This window comes from Scophthalmus maximus, chromosome 5, assembly GCF_022379125.1.
Source record: "Scophthalmus maximus strain ysfricsl-2021 chromosome 5, ASM2237912v1, whole genome shotgun sequence".
NCBI classification, from domain to species: Eukaryota; Metazoa; Chordata; class Actinopteri; order Pleuronectiformes; family Scophthalmidae; genus Scophthalmus; species Scophthalmus maximus.
In genome coordinates, this window is record NC_061519.1 from 10,065,001 (window position 1) to 10,089,882 (window position 24,882).

Consider the following 24,882-nt stretch of genomic DNA (forward strand, 5'->3'; position numbering starts at 1 on the left):
CCATGGATGGATGGATAGATGGATGGATTTCATGATTTCTCCAGACATTTCTGGTGACTAGAAAAAAACATCTTCCAAATACACATGACTTCACAATTGGTGTAGGTTAGATCACACTGCTAGAGAAACAACAAGTGTAAGACGCGTAACTTGCTTAAACTTTGAACTGCATTAAGTAACATAGTAACTCAGAAATATTCCATTTTCTTTTTCTTTACTGCAGTAAGAACACTTCACCCAAGGATGGAGCAGCCACCCCAGGAACACCTAAGGTGAGAGCAACCTCATTTTCTCATACAGTATTTATTCACAGGCAAGATGAAAAATGTTTGGTTTTTTTTGTCCTGTCGAGCGGAGATCAGCGATGTCATCCGTCTCTTTGTCTCCACTTATATTCAAAATCAAAGTACAATTTGAACGTGTTAAAGTCAAACGTGGTCATTGACATTGCCACATATCTAAACAGTTTTTACTAGCATGACCAAATCAGTGCAAAAAAAGAGAAATTTAAATCATTCACTTAAGAAACTGCTTGCCGGTGTCCATCTATCAGAGTCTGATGCTCCAATGCTGATACTCTGTTCCTTTCTGATGCACTATGGGTAAATCAGCTGTACTGTATGCCTCTGTCTTAAATCTCACACACACACACACACACACACACACACAGAGAGAAGTACCAGTCTCCTGTGATCCAACGGGTAGCCGGGTCTGGAGGCACTGTACTGTGATTGTTCCAATTAGGGACACAAAAAGAGAGAGAGATGCAGACAGACAGAAGAGGAAGGAAGAAAAAAGGATAACGTCAGACTTCTGCAAGACAGTATCATGATTCCATCAAGTAGCATTCCCCTATAGTGTCTGCCTCCACTAACTCATCTGAACACATCAATAGCTGCCAGACCGAGACCTTTTTTATAAAAAAAAGAAAAAGGAAAATGAGACCTCTGCACATCTCCAACGCGTTCTCCACATGGTAGATTTAATAGAAAAGTCCAGCTCTCGCTGCAGAGGACTTTAAATAAGCTGCAGGGCTTTTCATAAAGTAAGGGGGAAAAGCCAGAGAGAGAGAGAGAGGACATAACAAGATGGTGGGACTGTTTTTATGATGCTAATCAACTGGATTCAAAAAATGGCTTTATGTCACTACCTTCATTTGTGACTCTTTTTTTACTTTTTTTCTTTTCTGACATACATTAAATACTTATGGCTTCCTGTACCCTGCAGCTTTTGGGGGGCGGGGGGGTCCATCTCCATTCCCACACACCTCTGGGTGCTGACCCGGGCTTAGAGCTGGGCTCGCGGCACCGTGGGTGGGCCCACGCTCGAGGAAGGCTGACAGAGCGGGGGGGGTTGAGGGTCGAGCGCTGGCCCTGCTCTGCGGCCGTGACTGCGCATCCCACCGCTGTTGTTTAGTATTCAGCGGCAGGCCGCGGAGAAGGGAGGGGGCCAGTCTGAAGCACATGGGCCTGTTGTTGTCGCCTCCTCCCCGGTGTGCACCGCCCAACCCAGTGGGACCGGAGATTAACCCCGACGCACCTACTTACGGGGAGTTAGGCCCACTTGCTAGGATGTAAGGTGATTAGGTTCGTGAAGGAACATGTGACATTTGTAGAGCACACACATCCATGTCGGATACTACACTATTTCACATGCAGGTGAAAAGGTCAGCCTTTTTCTCTTTGCCTTTTCTTTTTTGGTGTTCACCATTGACTTGCACTTAAACATTTCAGTCTTGTCAGTCACATTTAGAAGATAAAAACTGCTGCACAGTGAGAATCCAGTGACTCGCCTGAACGCAGCTTTAAAGGCAGCCTCTTTGTGGCCCGTCTGCATGTAGATTTAATTGGTTGGTTTAAAAGACCAAAATTTCAATGGACGACCTTCATTTATAACGTGGAATACCGTTAAATGTCATATTCTAATGATAAAACTTAAGCATATTCCCAGACGCCCCCAGGTAAATGATTCCTGACCTTTTTAAACCTGTGTAAAAGAGGAAAAGAAGACCACACACACACACACACACCCACACACAGAGAGAGAGAGAGAGAGAGACATAAAAGCACCATGCATAATGTCCAATTTACTGTGGCAGCACTGGAGGTTGGTCATTTCTCACATATTATTATTAGATTACTGCTGTCGAGCACTTAAGCCTCTGCTCTGCCCCTTTCCACTTGATTAATAGGGGACGACTGTAAATACAAATATTTCATAGCTGCCTTGTAAAAAGGAAAGAAAAAAATTACAGCATGCCGGACACACATGGTAACATAAGAGCGTGGGCACACACTCAGTCAGGACTAAGCATTGTAAAAAAAAAGAAGAAAAAAAAACAAACATTGCCTCTCATTCCTTCTACTGTTCTCCTTTTTTTAATCTTCTTTTGTTCCACTCACTCGAGGAGATCCCTGGATTGTGTTTGTCACAGAGTGGGTTAGCCGCTGATATCCCCTTATATGTGTTGTGTCTGCGAGAGAGACACACGGAGCGAGCCGGGAGACAGATTTATGGACAGGCAGTGTCCCCTAATGTCAGACAGTTACTCTCCTCCTCTTCAGATCTTTACCCTTCCTCCTCTCGCCTCCTCATCTCCTGCTTCCTTTTTTTTTTTTTTCTTTCACAAATCTCTCGCTCCCTTCCCTAACTCCTCTTAATGTCCCATAAACATTAACTCTAATCAGTGGAAGGGACTTTATAGAACAAAGTCAGGCAGGGCACCGTCGTCATCAATGACATGTCGCTCTCAGCATCTGTGGCAATGACACTCTTGAAGAAGTCCAAGGGTAAAGAGTCCCCATTCCTCCTTTTTGTCTTTTCTGTAAAACAGAAATCAGCTCTAGATTTTACTGATTTAATCACTTTCCTTTCTGACAGTGTTCATTTGATATACACAACGGGGCACAATAAAATCGTTCCTTTCATTTTGTTGCAGTTCTCCCTGAAATTGTACAACCGAATCACAGATTTAGCTTCAGTAAATGACATTTCAGCTGCTTTTCTCATCTTTTTTCGGACGACACAAGTCATAGTCTGCCATCTTTCCCGACTCACGTGACATCGTCAGGAGGTGCCAGCGACCTACAGGAAAGAGATTTCTGATTCTTTTTGGCCACTTGCATTTCAACTGATGTTTTAACTTCAGTCAGCACTTACATGGAAACATCGATGTCTTCGGCTGCTCCTCAAAGTCTTTCATCGTTCACACTTTGAGCCACGGCTTCATCTCCTCAGATGTTTTCTTCACTGCACTAAGCATTGTATACTCGATGCATGTGTCGTTGTGTTATTTTGAAATTAACATTAAAAAGCCAAGGGAAGTTATGGTCTTGTTCAATCCTTCAAATGATCTTAGTTCCCAGCCCAGGCTGCAGCTGACAGGTGAGGACAGGTGCAGGTGATGTCGTTGCTCCAGAGGTGCTGAGATAACAAGATCGTCTACATCTGGAGGAGAATTTTATATTTCTCTCTCTCTCTTTCTCTCTCTCTTCCCGTAGTCGATGCTGTTGTCGGTGCACATCAAGCGCGAGGGAGAGTCTCCTGTGGTCTCGCCTCTGTCCTCTGACGACGCCCACCACTCGGACAGATACCAGGTCACACTCACTCACGCACACACGCACACACACACACACACACACACACACACACACACACACACACATACTGGCTCTTTTACACAAGCTAAAAGTGTGTATATACACTGAATCAGCTCCTTATGATAACATACTATATAACACTTATATCGAAGGAATAATGCTCAACAAGAAATACCTTCACTTATGGTAAGTGTAGCCAATCAGAATACTAGTAATGATATTTTATAAATATAACCACCAACATAACCACCATGTATTGCCCTCCTAAAACTCAAATTTTCTACTTTCATTAAATTTTATGTTAAAATAGATTAAAAGTGTAAAAACAAGGCTCCTTCGCAGCTCTCTGTTTTTTGCAGTATTAACAGGAAATCGTAGGACTTCCATCAAACTGTGAATTTGCCTAATTGTGACGGATGTGTACCAGTAGGGCAGGGGATGGTGGTGGATTTTTGGTTTTTAACGCCCTCTCAGCAGTTCAACTGACCAACAGGCCAATCTCCTTAAATCGCAGCTGTCTTCAAATTCCCCTCCCTGACTGCTTTTATCTCTTCTATTCATCAAAGTTTGTTCGGGGTAATTCCGTTGGCCGTGATGTATCTCCGGGTTAAGTGGGTTCCCCCCCTCACGCCATAAAATACCAACTATTAAGTCCATGCAGACGTTACATCCATACGTTCAGGATGACACAGCTCATAAAGACCTTATGGCGATAAAGAAGATTTTCTCATTAAGTGAAACTGCTGAAATCACCTTATATTATACAAATGATTAAGTCAATGGTGACTCTTTTCACCACCGTGAAGATGAGGCTTAATGGCGGACTGCATGTGCCACCTCCTCTCTACGTGTCAGTCCATGTCAGTGCTCCTCTCCTCTGCACCTCTTCCTCTTCGTCTAAAAAAGCTGACCCGTCTGCAGCATTTCACTGAGTGTGTCATAATGACACGGTAGTAGTGGCGATGCACGGCGAGCGGGCCGATGAAGTGCTGGTAGGGGGGAAGAGAGGAAAGGAGTGAGGAGACAAATGGAGGGCTAGGACAGAAGGATGCGTGCCGGCTGCTTGGCGGCTCTCGCTGATGGACGATGGGCCGGCGATGAGAGGACCGATCGGCCGCCCACTCACTGTTGCCGTGTCAAACTGAGGGCATCCAGAGCTGTGACCGAGGGGATGTTTGAGTCAGCACATGTACGGCTGCTAAAGACACACAGGCGACAAGAAGTGGAGAGCAAGGGGAAAAAAGTCTGACCTCAACTAATTTATTTCATAATGCCACATTTTGAACATTACGGCTATTGATTTTAATGATGCAAAGAATTACCCAGGACCCCAAATGGTTCAGATTCACTTAGATAAAGGTTTGATTTAACTGTTGTTCCATGTGGTGGACAGTAACTGAATAAGTCCATCTCTGGTTCCATATTATGCTACTTCTCTACTGCACCATATTGTACTGTTTAACTCTCTATATTTATTTAAGGCTCTATTCATTAGCTCCTTTACAGTTTTTACTGTTAAAAATAACACTATATTTTTTGGGGCAGTTTTTTTTGGGGGGGGGGGCATCTTGCCACATTTAGGACCCAGAAAATGCAAAATAGTAGTACAAATTTGTGGGGCAGAGCTGTAGTTTTGTTGTTGTTGTTATTTTCATTAATTTCTCATAACCTTCATTTATCATGTGACACTTTGAAAGGGGAGGGGGGTCCTAATGTTGAAAACCACTGGGGTATTGAACTATATATAAAGTGATGAATACCAACTCTGCATAAAGAGCACTTATGATACTTTCAGTTAATATTTTCAGATAATAATCTTGTACTTTTACTCAAATATGATTTTGAATGCAGTGTTTTTAACCTTACCTTTTTTACCTTTGAATTTATGAAAGTAAAACGAAAATTATTCCACCGCTGACACTTAGATAAATAAGACTTAAGTTTGATTAGTAGTAAATTCGATTAACAGCTTCAAATCAACAACAACTAAAGAAGAAAGAGAAAAGGCTAAATAACTATGTTTAGAAACCACAAAGAAACTGAGGAGAAAGAGGGGAAAATTTTAATATGTCTGTGTGTTCTTCTTTGTATTAACTTCCACAAACAGCAGTATTTAGAGCACGTGTGCAATGAAACCCGCTGCTTCCCCCCAGCGGTTAGGTGCGAAACAGCACGTGACGTGCGGCCACTTCCGCCTCCCGCGCGTCACGTGATCACAACAAGCCAACAATGGCGTCGGTCGATAGTAGTTTCTGGCGACTCGGGCGCCACTTTCAATCCTTCCCCATCCGCGTGCAATTGTAGCCGCGAGCGCCGGTCCGCGGCGATGTTCGGTCTCTGGGAACGGGCTCCGGTAGTCTGCCGCGGTGAGTTGTAGCCGCGGAGGAAGCAGCTGGGGCAGGAAGCTGTCAGTCATGGAAGAGCCCGCAGAGAAGAGAGACGTAGGTCGAGCCCCACAGTCCTCAGCATCCAAAACAATCCCGCTGTGACAACTCCTCCGTGTCCTTGTGAACAACGTGCGATGTCTCTTCGGTGTCTAACGAATATGTCCTCCCCCTTTTTTTCTCTCTCCCTCTCTCTGCTTACAGACATTTTTACGAGTTCGTGCAAACAGGCAAACAAGATTGAATGGTACGTACACAGGTAGCTTCATCTCCTCCTCCTGACAAACATTACATGGTAAATGATCACCTAAATGTCTTTGTTAAAGAGCCTAGCATATCCTTGAAGTATGTTGTGTTGTGTGTACAATTCATAAACAAAGCAGTGAATTAATTAAGTTTAAAATTAATGAAACAATCAATGATAATTAATGTTCATCAGCACAAATGTCTGAGAAACTTTATATCACTGGGTTCAAGGCTCAGGACACTTGGTTGTGTGTGTGTGTGTGTGTGTGTGTGTGTGTGTGTGTGTGTGTGTGTGTGTGTGTGTGTGTGTGTGTGTTTGATGTGTCCTGTGGTGTCATGGGATGTTGATCTGTCATCGTCCCTCACTAATGATGATTATGATGATGGTGATGATGATGATACATGTGGCTCCTACTGTAGATTTGTTTTGCATTGTTCAGTCTCTTTAAGAGCAGTAAAAACTAAAAAAAGTATCCTATCCCTCAGTTTCCCCAGTCTGTGCCTTTCCTGTATTACCGTTATATTTGAGTTAGTTATAAATATTTAAAGTTAATAACACGTAACCACTGTTTTAAGCGTGTTGTCAACATTAATCTAAAGATGATCAACTGTACGAAAGGGGGAATTTTTTTTTGAGTGAGTGTTTTTCCAAATCCAGGTAGCAGGAAAATGACACAAAATACAAGTGCAATATATTCACATTCTATTTTTGAATGAAAATAAACTTGAATACAGTGTATTTTTTTTCTTTGTACTGTAATTGCGTATGGACAGATGTCATTTCAGGCCACCATGGTTGTTTGGACCAGGAGAAGGAGACACAATTTGGGAAACGGGCTAAAAGTGAGGGCATTTTCTTTTCAGATTATTTAAAACACATTTAAGCGAGACACAGAGAATGGTGGCAAATGCTGATAATCAAAGTGATAATATATATATGAAAGGCGCAAACTGGGGCTAAAATCTGAGATGCTTTTGGGAAACGTCGCGGCTCGGTCCGACAAGGAAGGACTCTCTAAATTTGAGGTCTCTGAGCAGTGCCTTGAGTTGCACCACAGTCCCCACACACAACAGGATTTTCCAAGGTTTTGTAAAGTAACAAAACTCAGTAACACCTGAGCTCTTTCTCCTACAATAAGCCAAAATGTCTGCAGTGAAGAATCCCCATAATGTGATGCTAATTTGATCAAAGGCTGCTTAAAGCAAATTCCCCTACAAGCACCTTGGATTAGCATCATCAACATCCACTCACGTCTCCTCCTGGTGACTGTATAATCATCTCATATCTCTGTGTTTATTTTGGCACGTGATCATTGTTAGTGATCATATAACACTATCTAACAAAGGAAGGGTGTTCCTCCATTTTCCCATGAACACAAGAGCCCATCTGCAGTTTGGCTGCTTTAATCCTTCCAACCTGCAAAACCGTTTTTAACACGAGAACCATGAACTCTTTTTGAGCCAGGATCCACAGTATTGAATTTCTAACATGGTCTTCAGGGTTTGAACGGAGATCAGAAGTGCACCCGCAAATAATCACAATATTAAACACAAACGTCAGTTCACAGTGACTCTCTTCAGTCTCAATGCAACACACACACAACACTGTTTTTGTCAGGGGCCCAAGACTAGAGCTAAAGAAGAGTTTAAACTTCGCCCTCCATTACTTTCTCTCTCTCCCCTCATGTGGAACCAGGAATCATTCTCATTCGAGGGGGGGGGCAGAGATCCCTGCCGGACCTAATTAGCAGCCCTTTCTCTTCTGTATTTAACAACGCTCTCCTCGATTAGCGTCAGGGGAGAAGGAAGGAGGGTGGGGGCTGCCGTTTCTCTTTGTAAGCCCAACAGCCGTACTCCCTCCATCGTCTCCCCCTGCAGAAATGGCGTACTGCCTTATGTCCTCCTCCTCCTCCTCGTCTCCCTCCATCCCTCCCCACAGTCCCTCTCGGCCACTCCTGCTTTCCCAGCCAGCTAGAAATTAATGTCCCTTCGCACTATTTGCAGTTAAGAAAAAACGACAGAGACTCTGGGCGCAATGACGGCTGTTCTGCTCTGTTAAATTCCTAATTAAATGGTGTGGGTGTGTTGAAGCTGTGACAAGAGGGAGAAGGAGAGGAGAAGAGGCAGGAAGCGTGTGTCCTGGATGTGGAGTGTTAGAAGACGAGTGAGACTGTCACATCCAGCTCCTGTTGTTTCTTTCTTCAGCCAGCTCATCCCTCTCTCATGTGCTTGTAGGGGATTAAGAATGGAGGGCAGGCCTGTTGAGTTGTATTACAGTCAATCGAGGAAAAAAAAAGGTCTCTGACAAATATCCCTCAGTCCCTTTTGTCTCCTGTGCCTTGAAACCAGTGATATTCTCATGTATGGAAAACTTGAATAATTATAAACGTTTTCATCTAACTTGTCCGTCTCTCTCTCCCCAACGTTTCCAGCTCGTATAGGGAAGATGAAGAGGAGGAAGCCTGAGGAGGGGGGCCAGGTATGTCCTCTGTGCAGCGCCCCGTTGGCTGGGAGTGAGGAGGAGATGAGTAGACATGTGGAACAATGCCTGATCCAGGTACAACCCGGGCCCACCGAACCCCCGCCTACTGCCAGTCGGGCAGCCTGTCGACCCTTCTTTTCCTGTAGACGCTGACCAATCACCTCTTTACTTCCTGTAGACGATCACCTCTCGACCGTAGTGCAGAGAACCAACCAACAGCAACAGTAGTTCATCTAGATACTGACCACCTCCTTTACTCTCCCTAAACAGCCGCACTGCAACACATCATATGGGAATAACTGTCAGTAAAACATTTTTTAAAACTGGTTTAAATCAGTTAAATGCTGAGATAAAAAACTCTTTACTGTTAAAAATCAATTCAGTTTGCACATTTTTACCTTTTTTTGTACTAATCACACATTTTGTGATTAGTTGAGTTCATATTTGATAGACATTCTAATGCCCAAATCTTGATAAGAATATTGATCACTAAATGACTGTAGTGTTGTCTGTAGTGTTTTCTTTACTTGCAGTTTGCATTTATTGCATTTGCATTCACTACACTTGTCCAGCTCACCACTTCACAATAGCCATTAACAGTAATTTCAAGTTAGAAGCTCACATCTGCAGTTTTTCCCACATGACACAGCTGCTTCACGTTCATCGGCATGTTGCCCCTGTATGAGCATTACAATCACCTCTGTAGTTTCTGTAGTTTAGTTTTTTTTTAGTCGTCATCCTGTGACAACTTTCCCGTTGCTGACGGACATCGTTTTCCTGTAGATGTAGAGGAGATACTTTCTTTCTTGGGGTAGACCAATGGTCCTCGCAACTTACCTCCACTCCACCTGTTTCTCACCTCACTCACTGTTGTAGCTGTTGAGACACTCAGATGTCTCTTTCTATGGCCCACTGTTGTTGTTCCAGTACTGTACCTTACCACTGGAGCTGTGTTCACTGCACAGGAAACCCACACTGATCAATTCCACACTGTAGCTGCAGCTTACGGGCCTCAACTGTATCTGCCTTCATCACATTAAGGTTTACTGTCATCTAATATCTGCAATTTGTTTTTGTCGCCTTTCTTTTTTACAATGATGCAGCTGCAGTCTCTTTAGGAGCTCTGAAAAGTTCTCTAAGCCTCAAGATCATGTACTGAATTTGTAAAATAATTTCACTTTCAAAAATGTATGTTTGGCTAAATAATAAAACTCTCCCTAAACTTGTTGAAGGGTTTTAGTTAGAAGAAGTTGGAGAAAATGAAACACAATTTGGAAATTTTCCAGCATACTCTTATTTTTTTTGTGGCAGATGATTACAGACAGTTCAGAAGTGGAATAGATTTGATTATTATTTTATTTTAAAAGATGGACACCCTAAACCATCTGATTTAGATATTCAGTGTGTTGTCCCATGCCATTCTCGTACTGGACATGCTCAACATGCCAACAGTGCAGTTCCTGATCACTGCTCCACGTGGTTTGGTACAGTACAGGTAGAGTGTGGAGATCTGGATTTTTTAAATCGTGCGCTGTGTAAGAAGCAGTGCCTGTTTCTTTTCTGACGTTTCTGTCTTTGCTGTGATTAATGTGTAATTGTGTGTGTGTTTGTGTGTCAGCGTGAGGGAGCGTTAGGCGACGATGACTCCGCAGATGGAGAGAACGGGCGGGGCTTTGAGGAGTACGAGTGGGCGGGGCAGAAGCGGATTAGAGCTACAGCTTTGCTGGAGGGAGGCTTCAGAGGTAAGTAACACACATACACACACACGCACACACACACACACACACACACACACACACACACACACACGTCTTTCCTGTCGTCATTTGAAGCAGCAGTGTTGTCAGTGCCTGTGTGAGCTCCGTGCAGTGATGCAGGTGTTCCAGTCATCTGCTTGTTAGACGACTGATTGACGTGTCTCGGCCCAATGGTCGTGTCCAGTCGCAGCAGTTCGCCGCATGCAGACAGAGTCATCCCGGCTCCCTGTTTGTTCCTCTCCTGTCTCCTGATTTGTTTCTCTGCTCATCCATCATTCCCTCTGTCGCTGTCCAGCGTGAGCAGTGTTAGTTCTGCGGGACCGGTGTTGACCGCGGAGCCGTAATGGTGCCTGCGGTCTGGTGGCAGTGTGTGCCGGCCCGGGGTCAGCCCAGCTCAGCTTAGCTCGGCCCCCACGCAACCCTCTTAGCGAGGGGGAGGAAAACACATTTAGTTGGGAAATTGACCCGCTGGTCACCACTCTGTGTGTGTGTGTGCGTGCGGGCGGGCGTGCACGAGCGTGCGTGCATGCGCGTGTCGAGGAATGCAATTATAGAAGTGGATGGGAGAGCTGGTCACTGGGGAGCACAGTGGCTGCTCTGTGAAACAAAACTCCTACAGTCCCTCTCACTTGGCTCCATGTCTCTGTCTCTTTTCAAACTTTTAAGTTCAAGATGTGTGAATCATATCAGGCTCAATTTCTTTCATGGCAACAGTTGATATTCCAGCTTTTCCTAGGAACAGACGTCTGGATGAATATTACAACCTATTAAAAATAACTGCCGTTGTAATGAACCCATCCAAATATCAAATCATGTCTCCATCCCTTAATGGTTTTTTTGGGTTGAAAGCGACACATCTAGAAACATAAGCAGAAGTCTGATGATGTCATTCAGGGAAACTGAGCGCGTACAGAACACAGGTGACGGAAGCTCGGCACTGTCCATGAACACACCCTGTGTAGACACAGATGAAGCACTGAAGCTGCTAATGTGCTGCTCGTGCTGCGTCGCGTGTGTCGACAGGGTGTCAGGCGATTAACTGCTGTCAAACTTGTTGATTAATTTTAAGTGGACTCTCAAATTGCTTAATTGATTGTTACTTAATAATTTCGGTAACACAGGCAAGGATGCGTTTGGATTTTAATCCATAACTGTCGTATGAAAAAAGAATAAGTAAAGACGAGCACAATACAAAGTGTTTGATGCCAGCTGTAGTACTTTAATACTGCTACAGTCATGTTTTGGTCCCCACCAAACTACTGACTACTATAACTACAGTAATCTGTAGTAATCTGCCTGATCGTGTTATAGCCATAGTCCATGCCAACAAGATGTGCCTCAAAAACAAAACTGGAAATGTTATTTATCTTGACCCAATTGTTGGAATACACACAGTTTGATTTGTTTTGAACTTTAATGTCCTGCACAATGGCCTCTCGCTGCCACATCAGTTGTGTCTGTGTGTAAAATGTGGAGATAGAGATACGAGGAAAGTCATCAAGCAGTGCAGAGATGGAGGTAAAGAGTTGTTGTCATCTCTAAAGACCCTTTCACACTCTCTTTGCTGTCCCTGTGCTTTCATCTGCTCCTCTTCCAGCTCTCCTCCTCCTCCTCTCCCATGTTTGTTCCATTGTTAAACACACACTGAGCCTCACCTGCCTCCCTCCCTCTCCTCTCTGCAAGCCAGAGAGAGAGAGTAGAGGAGACAAGACGGATCAATGTTGAAATCTCAACTAAACTGCGCCTAAGAGGAGCTCGTGGGGTGGGAGGTGGCCTCTCCACCCGTCCATCCATCTCCCTGACGCTCCCTCCATTCGTCCATCTCTTTCACGTCGTTAAACGAGCAGACACAGACAGGACCCTTCTGCCGCGCTCTAATAGGGCACCTTGTGTGATGTGACTCAGATAACTGAAGAGGCCTGGGGAGAGTGACTCGAAACAGACACACACACACACACACACACACACACACACACACACACGGCAAGAGGGCTCAGAAGGTGGATTTGTCCTGAAAGCCCCTCAATGGTTCTAACACACGCCGCTGAATCCAGCAGACTCTCAGCAGGCCAGACGGATATAGAGATGTTGCAGGGGGGTCTCCTCAGCTGGCGATGAAGAGGCGGCCTCTCCCTCTGTGAAGTGCCACCATCCGTCCCTCTCTTTGAGATGGCGAGGAAGAAAGGCAGAAGGAACGAGGCTCTTTCAAGGGAGAGGGGAGGGCGGTGGCGGGGGAGGGAGAGAGGAAAAATCGAACAAGATCAGTTTATGATTCAACTCCGTGTGAGCGGAGACTTCTGTGTCTCGCACCAGCTTAGCCAGGTTGAAAGGAGCTTTCTTCGTCTGTCTAGTGGACTGTCTCTGTTCTGTGAGCTGGAAACTGACTTTGCAAGACACAAAATAAATTGTCTACATGTGCAAGAAAATTGGATCATTAGAACCAAGTATTCACCAGAATTTCTTGGGAAAGGTGTTCTGTTTCTGATCCTAGTGCCAATCGGACTCCTGTTTTTTGTCACTGATTCCTAAACAAAACCTTAATTAAGAATACATTTTAAGATATTCAAATGTTATCTTTTCTGCAAAAAAAATTATTTAAGAGAGGTAGCCTAATTTGTACCTCTCCGGGAACCATCACCTTACCGTGGTGGAGGGGTTTGTGTGTCCCTATGAACCTGAGGGCTGTGTTGTCTGGAGCCTAGTGCTCCTGGTAGGGTTTCCCATGGCAGAGTGGTCTCAGGCGAGGGGCCAGACTAAGTATGGTTCAACAAAGACACCATGGACAGCAGAGGAAGAGGAAAAGGGACCCAGCCCGGAGGAAGCCCGGGGCCCCCGTCTGGAGCTAGGCCCAGGCGGCGGGCTCGTCGGCGAGCGCCTAGTGGCCGGGTTTGCCACGGAGCCCGGCCGGGCACAGCCCGAAAAAGCTACGTGGCACCTACCTCCTCTCCATCCTGTGGGCCCACCACTCATAGGAAGAACCGCTGGTGTCGGGTGCGCTGCCACACGGGTGGCAGTGGAGGTCGGGGACCTCGACGAACCGGACCTGGGCTGCAGAAGCTGGCTCTGGGGACGTGGAACGTCACATCTCTGTGGGGGAAGGAGCCGGAGCTTGTGCGGGAGGTGGAGCGCTACCAGTTGGATCTCGTGGGGCTTACCTCTACGCACAGTTTGGGTTCTGGAACTGTACTCCTGGATAGGGGTTGGACTCTTTTTTTCTCTGGAGTTGCCCAGGGGGAGAGGCGACGGGCGGGTGTGGGGATACTCACAAACCCCCGGCTGAGCGCCGCTGTGTTGGAGTTTACCCCGGTGGACAAAAGGGTCGCCTCCCTACGCCTTCGGGTGGTAGGGGGGAAAACTCTGACTGTTGTTTGTGCATATGCACCAAACAGGAGTTCAGAGTATTCGGCCTTTTTGGAGACCCTGAATGGAGTCCTGCAAAGGACCCCAGTAGGGGACTCCGTTGTTCTGCTGGGAGACTTCAACGCCCACGTGGGCAATGATGGAGACACCTGGAGAGGCGTGATTGGGAAGAACGGCCTCCCTGATCGGAACCCAAGTGGTTGTTTGTTATTAGACTTCTGTGCTAGCCATGGCTTGTCTATAATGAACACCATGTTCGAACATAAGGATGCTCATAAGTGTACATGGTACCAGAGCACCCTAGGCCAAAGGTCGATGATCGATTTTGTGATCGTTTCATCTGATCTGAGGCCGCATGTTTTGGACACTCGGGTGAAGAGAGGGGCGGAGCTGTCAACTGATCATCATCTGGTGGTGAGTTGGATCCGGGGGTGGGGGAAGACTCTGGATAGACCTGGTAAGCCCAAACGTGTAGTGCGGGTGAACTGGGAACGTCTGGAGGAGGCCCCCATCCAGGAGATTTTCAACTCACACCTCCGGCGGAGCTTTTCTGGCATTCCTGTGGAGGTTGGGGGCATTGAACCCGAGTGGGAAATGTTCAAAGCTTCCATTGCTGAAGCTGCGGCGGTGAGCTGTGGTCTCAAGGTCTTAGGTGCCTCAAGGGGCGGTAACCCTCGAACTCCGTGGTGGACACCGGTGGTCAGGGAAGCTGTCCAACTGAAGAAAGAGTCCTTTAGGGATATGTTATCCCAGAGGACTCCGGAAGCAGTTGCAAGGTACCGACGGGCCCGAAGGGCTGCAGCCTCTGCCGTGTCAGAGGCAAAACAGCGGATGTGGGAGAAGTTCGGAGAAGTCATGGAGAAGGACTTTAGGTCGGCACCAAGATGCTTCTGGAAAACCATTCGACATCTCAGGAGGGGGAAACGGGGAACCATCCAAGCTGTGTACAGTAAGGATGGGACACTGTTGACCTCAACTGAGGAGGTAATCGGGCGGTGGAAGGAGCATTTTGAGGAACTCCTGAATCCGACTAACACGCCCTCTATGGTAGAGGCAGAGCTGGAGGCTGATGGAGGATCATCGTCAATTTCCCTGGCGGAGGTCACTGTGGTAGTCAAACAACTTCACAGTGGCAAAGCCCCAGGGGTTGATGAGATCCGCCCAGAAATGTTGAAAGCTTTGGGTGTGGAGGGGCTGTCTTGGTTGACACGTCTCTGCAACATTGCGTGGACGTCGGGTACAGTGCCAAACGAGTGGCAGACCGGGGTGGTGGTTCCCCTGTTCAAAAAGGGGGACCAGAGAGTGTGTGCCAATTACAGGGGTATCACACTTCTCAGCCTCCCGGGTAAAGTCTACTCCAAGGTGCTGGAAAGGAGGGTTCGGCCAATAGTCGAACCTCAGATTGAAGAGGAACAATGTGGATTCCGTCCTGGACGTGGAACAACGGACCAGCTCTTTACCCTTGCAAGGATCCTGGAGGGGGCCTGGGAGTATGCCCATCCAGTCTACATGTGCTTTGTGGATTTGGAGAAGGCGTATGACCGGGTCCCCCGGGAGATACTGTGGGAGGTGCTGAGGGAGTATGGGGTGAGGGGGTCACTTCTTGGGGCCATCCAATCCCTGTATACTCAAAGCAATAGCTGTGTCCGGGTTCTCGGCAGTAAGTCGGATTCGTTCCCGGTGGGGGTTGGTCTCCGCCAGGGGTGCGCTTTGTCACCAATCCTGTTTGTGATATTCATGGACAGGATATCGAGGCGTAGTCGTGGTGGGGTGGGGTTGCAGCTCGGTGGCCTGGGGATCTCATCACTGCTTTTTGCAGATGATGTGGTCCTGATGGCACCATCGGTCTGTGATCTTCAGCACTCACTGGATCAGTTCGCAGCCGAGTGTGGAGCGGTTGGGATGAGAATCAGCACCTCAAAATCTGAGGCCATGGTTCTCAGCAGGAAACCGGTGGATTGTCTACTCTGGGTAGGGAATGAGCCCTTACCTCAAGTAAAGGAGTTTAAGTACCTCGGGGTCTTGTTTGCGAGTGAGGGGACAATGGAGCGTGAGATTGGCCGTAGAATTGGAGCAGCGGGGGCGGTATTGCACTCGCTTTGCCGCACCGTTGTGACAAAAAGGGAGCTGAGCCGGAAGGCAAAGCTCTCGATCTACCGGTCAATCTTTGTTCCTACCCTCACCTATGGTCATGAAGGATGGGTCGTGACCGAAAAAACGAGATCGCGAGTACAAGCGGCCGAAATGGGTTTCCTTAGAAAGGTGGCTGGGGTCTCCCTTAGAGATAGGGTGAGAAGCTCAGTCATCCGTGAGGAGCTCGGAGTAGAGCCGCTGCTCCTTTGCGTAGAAAGGAGCCAGTTAAGGTGGTTCGGGCATCTGGTAAGGATGCCCCCTGGGCGCCTCCCCTGGGAGGTGTTCCAGGCACGTCCAGCTGGGAAGAGACCTCGGGGTAGACCCAGGACTAGGTGGAGAGATTATATCTCCACACTGGCCTGGGAACGCCTCGGGATCCCCCAGTCAGACCTGGTTAATGTGGCCCGGGAAAGGGAAGTTTGGGGCCCCCTACTGAAGCTGCTGCCCCCGCGACCCGACCACGGATAAGCGGTTGAAGATGAGCCTAATTTGTCAAATCTTAAATGCTGTCTTAAAAACTAGCTGCACCACAAACAATTTGACTGCACAAAAAGTCGTAATAATTAATTGATTAATCAACACGTAATCGACTACCATACTAGTCGCCTGCTATTTAGATAACTGATTAATTGGTAAAAGTAGTTTCATTAGGGAAAAAGTCAAAATTCTTTGATTTCATATATGTGAATATGTTTTTCTGTTTCTTTGCTCATCTACGACAGTAAACTGAATAACTTTTGTTTGTGGACAAAGAAGAGACAAGCATCTCGCACTTAAGCAAACCACTTAAGCAAACAGCTGTTGTGGTTGTTGATGTTGTCGGCCCATCAGTTTAGCCGAATAGTGACTTGACATGACTTGGCATTGTGATTGCTGATTTGGCTGTTACCTTCCACTTGTGGCTGCAGAGGCCATCGTTGTCGCTGCTCAGCAAAAAGTTGCAGTTTTGTTTAAATGTTAGAAAATATTGGAAAGTGTCCCAGACTCTGAGAGGTAAATCGGCTGTGAGTAACAGCGACAAAATATAAATACATTTAAATATAATATTTTCTTGACTGTGTTTTAGTCTATTATATTTTTCCTACAGTTTTTTTTCGTTCTGGTTTTAGTGAAGTTCACAGTGGCATCATCATCATCATTGAGCATGAAAAACTTAGTTTGGAACAACATAGTCGATCTGTTTGTGTAGCCCGGTAGAGACAGATGGAAATGCAGGCAGACAGATCCTGAGGTGTGATATGAGGCCGTCCTGAGCGACGGAGGAGGAGGAGGAGAAGAGGGGGATTATTGCAGGTTGAGATGGCCCAGAGGGAACGAAAAAGAGGAGAAATCTCTTCTTTGTAAATGGACTTCAAAGATGGCGGTCTCATGCCTTTGTGTCTGTGTCCCTGCTCCCTTCTCCCTCTGACCTGTAAATGGCAGAAAGATAGTGCGATGACCTTTGGCACCCCTCCTCTCTGCTTCTTAGGGGGTCCCGATAATTGCTATGGTAACGGGACGTCGCCGGGGTTGGTCGATGGGCTGATCTGGGCTACCGGTCTGTCTGATGGGTCCTTTGATCGTGCCGTCTCCTCAGATCTATGCGTGTAGTGTTGTTGTGGTGACACGTATGTAAATTGAGTGTCACCTGAGTTGCTGTCGTGAAGTATGTGACACAGACCGTAAAATGTACCGTTGGCATGTTAAGAGTTAACAATTTTCAGGACTTGGTTATGTTAATGAGACAGACAAGTTTGTGTGTGTGTGTGTGTGTGTGTGTGTGTGGTGTGTTTGCTCAATGTGTGTGTATTGATCCAGTCCTATCTAGCAGAAGAGAGGGGCAACAGTTCATCGAGCAGGGCTGGAGCAGGAGAGGGAGAACAAGTGTAACATGAGTGGAGAGAGAAATAGCGTGATAAAAGGTGGTGTAAAGGAAGTAAAGAAGGAGGCATGAAGAGGAAGAGGGGTGACGAGAAGAAAAGGGGGGGGGGGGTTGGTGCATAATGTGAGTGAAAGGCAGTTAGAGTGGGGCTGACCTTCCCCTAGCTAGATTAGATTGGCCTGCCAACACTGCTTAGAGGGACAGGTAAAATCACTGAGAACACACACACACACATGGTGCAAACACGCCACACACGTATACTCACAGTGAACACACCACAGATATATACACATCAGGCCAGCAGACAGTGGACACACGTGTATGAGTTAGAAAACACAACATCATTTTTATAAAGAACAAAGCATTTGTGATATCTGGAATTTATACCTTCACAGTATTTTTTTAGACATTTAACTGATGGCTACGTTCAGACAGGTCCAGGACTGTTACTCATTTTTCATGAATATTATATTATTTTTTGAATATCAATTGATATACTGATTATGTTGTTGACTAATTGATTCAGATAGGATAAGAATCCTTTATTCGTCCCATAATGGGTTCATTTGGCCGTTACATCAGCAAAGTGGACAACAGGATATATACATTTTAAAAAAGCAATACGTTTGTACAAAATATGACATATAAAATATAAGTACTACATACAGAGCAGTAGCAATAACTGCAGTGCTGGTTGTACAGTGTAGATACGTCACCAAGATCAGGAAAAAGAGCCCCAACTTACGTTCGTCACAAAGCACGACTCCAGTGTCTGTGCTAGTGTCAGACGGACGCAGTTGTCCCGTTTCCCATCCATCATCCAAGTTGTTGTATAACATGTATGGATAACATGCATCTCAGCATCCGTTGGCCTGTTGATCTTAAAATGATATGTGGTAAAGTGAATTCTTAACTTGAGGCAGCAGAAGCTCACCTGGCATGTGTCCACAAAGCAGTACTCTGACTGCATAATGTAGCAGATGCTCGGTTTGCCCTGAAAACCTATAGCCTCAGTAGCTGAACGGAGCCGGCAGGCTGCTAGATTTACACCGTGCGGCCATTGTTCCCACATGTTCCCCGCTGCTGTCGAGACCGAATAAAAGTTAAAAGGTCCTTTTCATTTGATCACTAAAAACCATGGGCCCCTCGTAAAATAGCTCTGCATTGGTGGTGCGTTTTATCACAGCAGTTTTCAGACGTTCTGTGCTCACATTCCCTCTTCTCCTTGCTCATTTTTTTTTTATTTCCAGAGTGAGAGTGAAAGGGTTAACAGCAGGAGAAGATGTTTAATTCCCAGAGGAACCGCAGAGACACAGGCCCCAGCGCCTGAAGTGCACTTTGACAAAGACGCTGTAGAGCAGTGAGACGCCGCAGTGCACTGAGACCAACTGTTACAGGAAGTCGAGTGTCGAGACGCACACACACGCGACAGAGGGTTAAATAAGATGGCTGTCAACTCTGTAGAGCTTGTGTCTGGTCCCCAACACTCTTGTCACACACACACAAACACACACACACACAAACACACACACACAAACACACACACACACACACACACACACACACACACACACACACACACACACACACACACACACACACACACACACACACGTCACACTCGTCCAGCTGAAAGCTTGTAGAAATTGGGATAGGTGTAAATAAGATGGCTGTCAGGCCTGTCACTGGCAGACACACTCAGACACCTGCACAATCACATCTTAAGTGAAACAAAGGTGTGCATGCGCGTGCACCCACACCCTACCTACCCTCAAGTGCTTAAACAGTCTGGGTGTAAGTGACATACACACTTTAACATTCCCCCCACACACACACACACCCACACACCTACCTTAGCATGGTAGATAGACACGGTGTAAGTGACAGGTAGACAGACTCTCACACACACGTGCACACACACACACACACACACACACACACACACACACACACACACACACACAAGTTCAAGGGTTTGGTGAGACGGGGCTTAAGTGACGGAGGGACAGACAGTCTCAAACAAACAATGAAGAGATGCCTCTAAGTGAGGGAGACACACACACACACACACTCTGTGGCGAAGTGGAGCTGAAGGGAGTAGTCGGGCAGCGGTGAGGGTTGGTCTTGAGCGTCCATCACTGGCTTTTTCTCTCTCTCTCTGATTTATGGGTGTGGTGTTATTCACCACCACATATCCACATGTGTAAATACTCTCTCTCTCTCTCTCTTACTGCTGTCTTTCTCTGACCAAATCTTCCTTACCTTCCTCTAGGTTGTATAAAACATAAGCCGAGCAAAGTTTTAAAACCTTTATTTTCCTGAAAAGATCCTTTTTTGTCCAGCCTTCTTGAACGTTTTCTTCATTGAATTATATTTTCACTGCATTAAACCAATAGCTTCTCTGAGCATGAAAAAGACAAGTTTAAATCGCGCAGGTCTGCCATAATATGAGACTTGAAGTCATGTTTTATCGGATCTTGTGTGGTGTCGGTTCCAGCACCTGTTGAGCAAAACCTTGCCCTGTTGTGTTTTAGAAAATTCATGTATGTGGATACAAAAAATGTGTGTATTAAAGAATATATTTTAATATTGGAAGCATTCGGCAGTGTGCAGGTCAGAGGCCAAGCTACAGTACAATTATTTTCTTGGGCTGACTTCACCTGAGTGTTTACTGAATCCTAGTGTCCTACTTGGTACTTACTGAAAATTCTTCTGTTGTTTCCACAGGAACAGGTTTTGCCACGTGTAATATGAAGGAGAGCGCGGCGGACAGCGACGCCGACCTGGACGTGGACGGAGACGACACCCTGGAGTACGGCAAAGCCCAGTACACCGAGGCCGACATCATCCCCTGCTCTGGAGCTGGAGAGGACCAGGGAGAGGCCAGAGAGAGGGAGGCGCTACGGGGAGCCGTGCTTAAGTAAGTAGGCTTACAAGACATAATACTTGACCAGAGCACCAGGGCTGCAACTCCCCATTATTTTCTTAACTGATAAGTCTTTCAGTTATTCTGTTGTGTAATATCCATTCCAGTCTCTGGGTCCATGGTGATTTCCTCAAATGTCTTTTGTCAATCCAACAGTCCGAAACCACGACAACCAAATATATCAGTTTACAATGATGTAAAATAAAGGGTATTCATATTTGAGGGAATACATTTTTTTTTGCTAATAAACATAACAATCAATTTAATCGGATTTTCTGTCAATCGATTAATTGACTAATCATTTCAGTGCTAGTACTGTTATACTGTGCTGATGTATCTTTAAGATCTTGCTCATGCCGACGTTTGTGTCTCCGTGTTGCAGCGGTGGGATGCCTTCGAACAGAATAACGCCCGAGTTCTCCAAATGGGCCAGTGATGGTAAGTACAGACAAGAAAGCTGCTAAACTAAGCACTTGTATTATTTTTTCCTTTACAGTCTTTACACACACTGAAATATAACCTTTAAACTTGTGTGGTTATTTGTTGAATAACCATGGCAGAGCATGAACAAAAAAAAACAAAAAATGTATGATTCAGATAACGTTTCATGATTAAAATCCCTCATTTACCTGAGTCACAAATAATAAATATCTTTTGTCTGAAGTTGTAGAAGTTGTTTTTGTTATTAAAATGGCTAGGGATATATACCAAAGCATATTTCCATAGCGACTAACACATGATTGGCTAGTATAGGTCAAATAAACAGTAAAACTGTGAGAATATATTAGGAGACATGGTTCAATATATTGTTTTTAATCTGTACAGTTCATTAAAACAGCCTCTTTGATTTTTTTAATGAGTGTTTATGAATTTTAATACTAGAGGCTTTATTAAATGTGTTTTTCAATAACTGTAGTGTTAAAGCTCATCATGCTGATCGTGTTGGCTTTGTTCATGTCTGCAGAGATGCCATCAACAAGCAATGGAGAGAGCAGCAAGACAGACCCCGGCACTCCGTCATCCTCCTCTTCTTCCTCCTGCGCCCCACGCACCTGTAAAAACAGCGAGATCGAAAAGTAGGTTACCCCAAAAAAACGCTCACAGAGAAGTGACGGAATCTTAGTCTGTCAGGATATCTGATCGCAGCATTAGCTAGACCACCCACCCACCCACACACACACACCATCATCGTCATCATCCTTGTATGGCTTTCCGATGAGTTTTCATACTTCTGGGAGAGTCGACACATACATGGGCATGAATGATTTTGGGTTGATTCTGTATTGATTTTCTCTACAGTCGTGTTTCTCTTAGAGCACATAGCTGCCTCCGAAACATTAATGGGGACACAAACAGATACTCGACATACTCTAATGTCAGGTTAGATTTTTCTTCACACACAGGCCAGACACTGACACACGATGCATTGAAATACGTCATTATCATAGTGTTCAAGTAAAAGACCGAAAATAACAGACAGTGCCTAGATTCGTTTTTTGTTTGATTATGGTTTGACTAAAGTTTGGACTTGGGCAATAGATTCTAAATGACAAAGACAAAGCTTTAAACCCAGGTTTTGCCAAGATTGTGAAGATTCCAAGATGCTTCCACACAGTCTAAATGTACTGATAATCCCATAATGTCTTTGAAATAATAAGAGTTAAAAGTGAAGGAACGGAGGCAGAAAGAATCTGACTTTAGATCTCTTGTGTAAGTCTAAATGCCCACTTCCTCTCCACATCTCCAGTTTATAATGCAGGTTATATCCCTTATACATTTTAAATGGAGAAAAGCAGCAGAAAGCATTATGGCGACGTCTTATCAAGCCGGGTTACACACTCATTTGATCCTTTAACTAACACAAGAAAATGATTAAGATTGTTCTGGGTGTCTCCAGGTGGGGGCTGAACTAGATAGTACAAAAAATCCTTTCAGCTGGTTATGTTGTAAGCACGCACGCACGCACGCATACACACACACACACACACACTATCCTATCCATTAGAACACCCTGCGTGTGAAAGGCCATCGCTCTGTAATTCCCTCATTTCCATCACCTCATCCATATTCTTCTACTGGTAAACAATCTCTCTCTCTCTCTCTCTCTCTCTCTCTCTCTCTCTCTCTCTCTCTCTCTCTCTCTCTCTCCCTCTCTCTCCCTCTCTCTCACACACCATCCTCTGCATTGGTAATAGAGGTCAGCTCATTGCTAGAGCGAGAGAGAAACATCAGTGGCCAAGAGAGCAAAGAGGAAGAGGGCTTTGTTTGATTGGTTGCTATTGCACGTCTGGCATATTCTCCTGTCCTTTTGCCCCTGTGTAACTGAAATGACACACACACACACACACACACACTGCTTGTCTGCTTGTTGCTTTCAATCTCAACTCCTTTAAAGTGATTTTCTTTGTCCCTTTGAAAATCACCACTCTCATTTTATTTCTTAAACATTTCCCTCTTCAGTCATTTCCTCTGTGAAAATGCTTTTTTGAAAAAAAAGTTTTCATAGATGTGACTTTCCTGTCACTGGATGCCACACTGCCTGCTGAGCAGTGATATCATGACAGAGACGTTTTAAAACACACAGACGCACTCAGTTTGTAATTGTAACCTGCACAGTTACAGCTTTACATAACACATCTCTTTTCAGTGTGTGATAAATGCCTAATTTAAATCAATCAATTCGACACCCAGTGGGAGTCACATATTAAATATCAGCGGAGGAGATAAGTGGAGAATAAGCAGAGCAGCTTGAAGTGTATTGATCAGACACAGCCCTGCAAGGCATCGTGTGTGTGTGTGTGTGTGTGTGTGTGTGTGTGTGTGTGTGTGTGTGTGTGTGTGTGTGTGTGTGTGTGTGTGTGTGTGTGTGTGTGTGTGTGTGTGTGTGTGTGTGTGTGTGTGTGTGTGTGTGTGTGTGTGTGTGTGTGTGTGTGTGTGTGTGTGTTGGAGAGAGATATGTTGAGTGGTCTGTGTTGCTGTGTCAATGTCAAGAGGCATCGGACAGGCAGCAGTTGACTGGTTCACTAGATTAAATCATTGACAGCTGGTTTGTGTCACTGATCACCATGTGGGACAGGCGTCCTCCTCGCGCTGCACGAACACACACATAACCGCATGTGTGTGCAGAATTTTTCTGAATGTTGATCTTGTTACCACAGTCACCAGATTTCTGCTGATGTACTCAACCAACTTCAGTTTCTCTCATGGTGAAAAGTCAAAGTTCAAATGTTCAAACCAAGAGACACGAACAATGTACAGATGGAAATAAATAATAAAAGTCCCCTTGAATTTTAAAGTAAGAATCAAAAGAACAGATACTGACCTCCTTAATTAGATCTGGTAGCGAGATGTGACATCCATATTTAATAGTGTCTTTGCCAATGTCAATTACAGAAATTCAGTATCTTCTTTATCAGTCACATTAATCTAGTCCAGTCTGGAAAAACTACAGCAATCAATTTCTCATGTGTCCGTTACATGAATACAGATTTTAACTAGAATGACACTAAGTTGACTTTATACCTCCGCCAAGGCCCAACAGTCGCCCCATGAAACCACGTTCATATCCGCTAGTTTCCCCTTTGTTCAAAATGTAATCTTTTCTTTTTTGTCCCGTGTCCCATCCTCCCTCCATCAAGTTTCTTGGGAATCCGTTCAGTAGTTTTTTGTGTAAGCCTGCTGACAAACAAAGGGACCAACCAACAAAGAAACAGACAGATAAATATGGGGGAAACATCACAATTTTCCGGGCAAGGTTAAAATTCAGTCGTGTAACATGAGGAACATTTATATAACACAGACTGGGCAGTACCAGGAAGTGATAAAGTCCAAATGCCAAAATATTGAAAAGTCAGAAGTGAAGAATTTAAACGCTTCAGTTGAGTGGGCACACTTGGTGTAAAGACTGAAGATGTACTACAGAGACCACAAGAGAGAGTTCCCCCTTCCTTTCAGCGTACACCCCCAACTTAAGACCAACAGGCGAAAGTCAAAGTGATTCACTGCTTCCTCCACAATTCAATTCTAGTCAGGATGGAAGATCTGCTCCAGCAGCACTGAAAACCTGACTCTGCTCCATCATGTCAGAGGTGGATGGTATCTTTAATCTGATTGTGATTCAATATTAGTGCCCGA

The 24,882-nt window shown here is 45.3% G+C and overlaps 1 protein-coding gene across 16 annotated transcripts in view; it reads left to right on the forward strand.

Moving 5' to 3' along the window:
• rnf220a (ring finger protein 220a) overlaps window positions 1–24,882 on the forward strand; it is a 165,312-nt gene that overhangs the window by 125,120 nt on the left and 15,310 nt on the right. For 5 of the 16 annotated variants that reach the window (XM_035635496.2, XM_035635499.2, XM_035635503.2 and 2 more), the window contains 9 exons: window positions 224–272; window positions 3,501–3,596; window positions 6,188–6,242; window positions 7,004–7,072; window positions 8,662–8,786; window positions 10,330–10,453; window positions 20,550–20,742; window positions 21,131–21,186; window positions 21,713–21,824. In XM_035635496.2, coding sequence (XP_035491389.1) covers window positions 224–272; window positions 3,501–3,596; window positions 6,188–6,242; window positions 7,004–7,072; window positions 8,662–8,786; window positions 10,330–10,453; window positions 20,550–20,742; window positions 21,131–21,186; window positions 21,713–21,824 — 879 coding nt within the window. The remainder of the gene's footprint in view (window positions 1–223; window positions 273–3,500; window positions 3,597–6,187; window positions 6,243–7,003; window positions 7,073–8,661; window positions 8,787–10,329; window positions 10,454–20,549; window positions 20,743–21,130; window positions 21,187–21,712; window positions 21,825–24,882) is intronic. The other 11 variants (XM_035635501.2, XM_035635510.2, XM_035635509.2 and 8 more) reach the window with 7 other exon arrangements.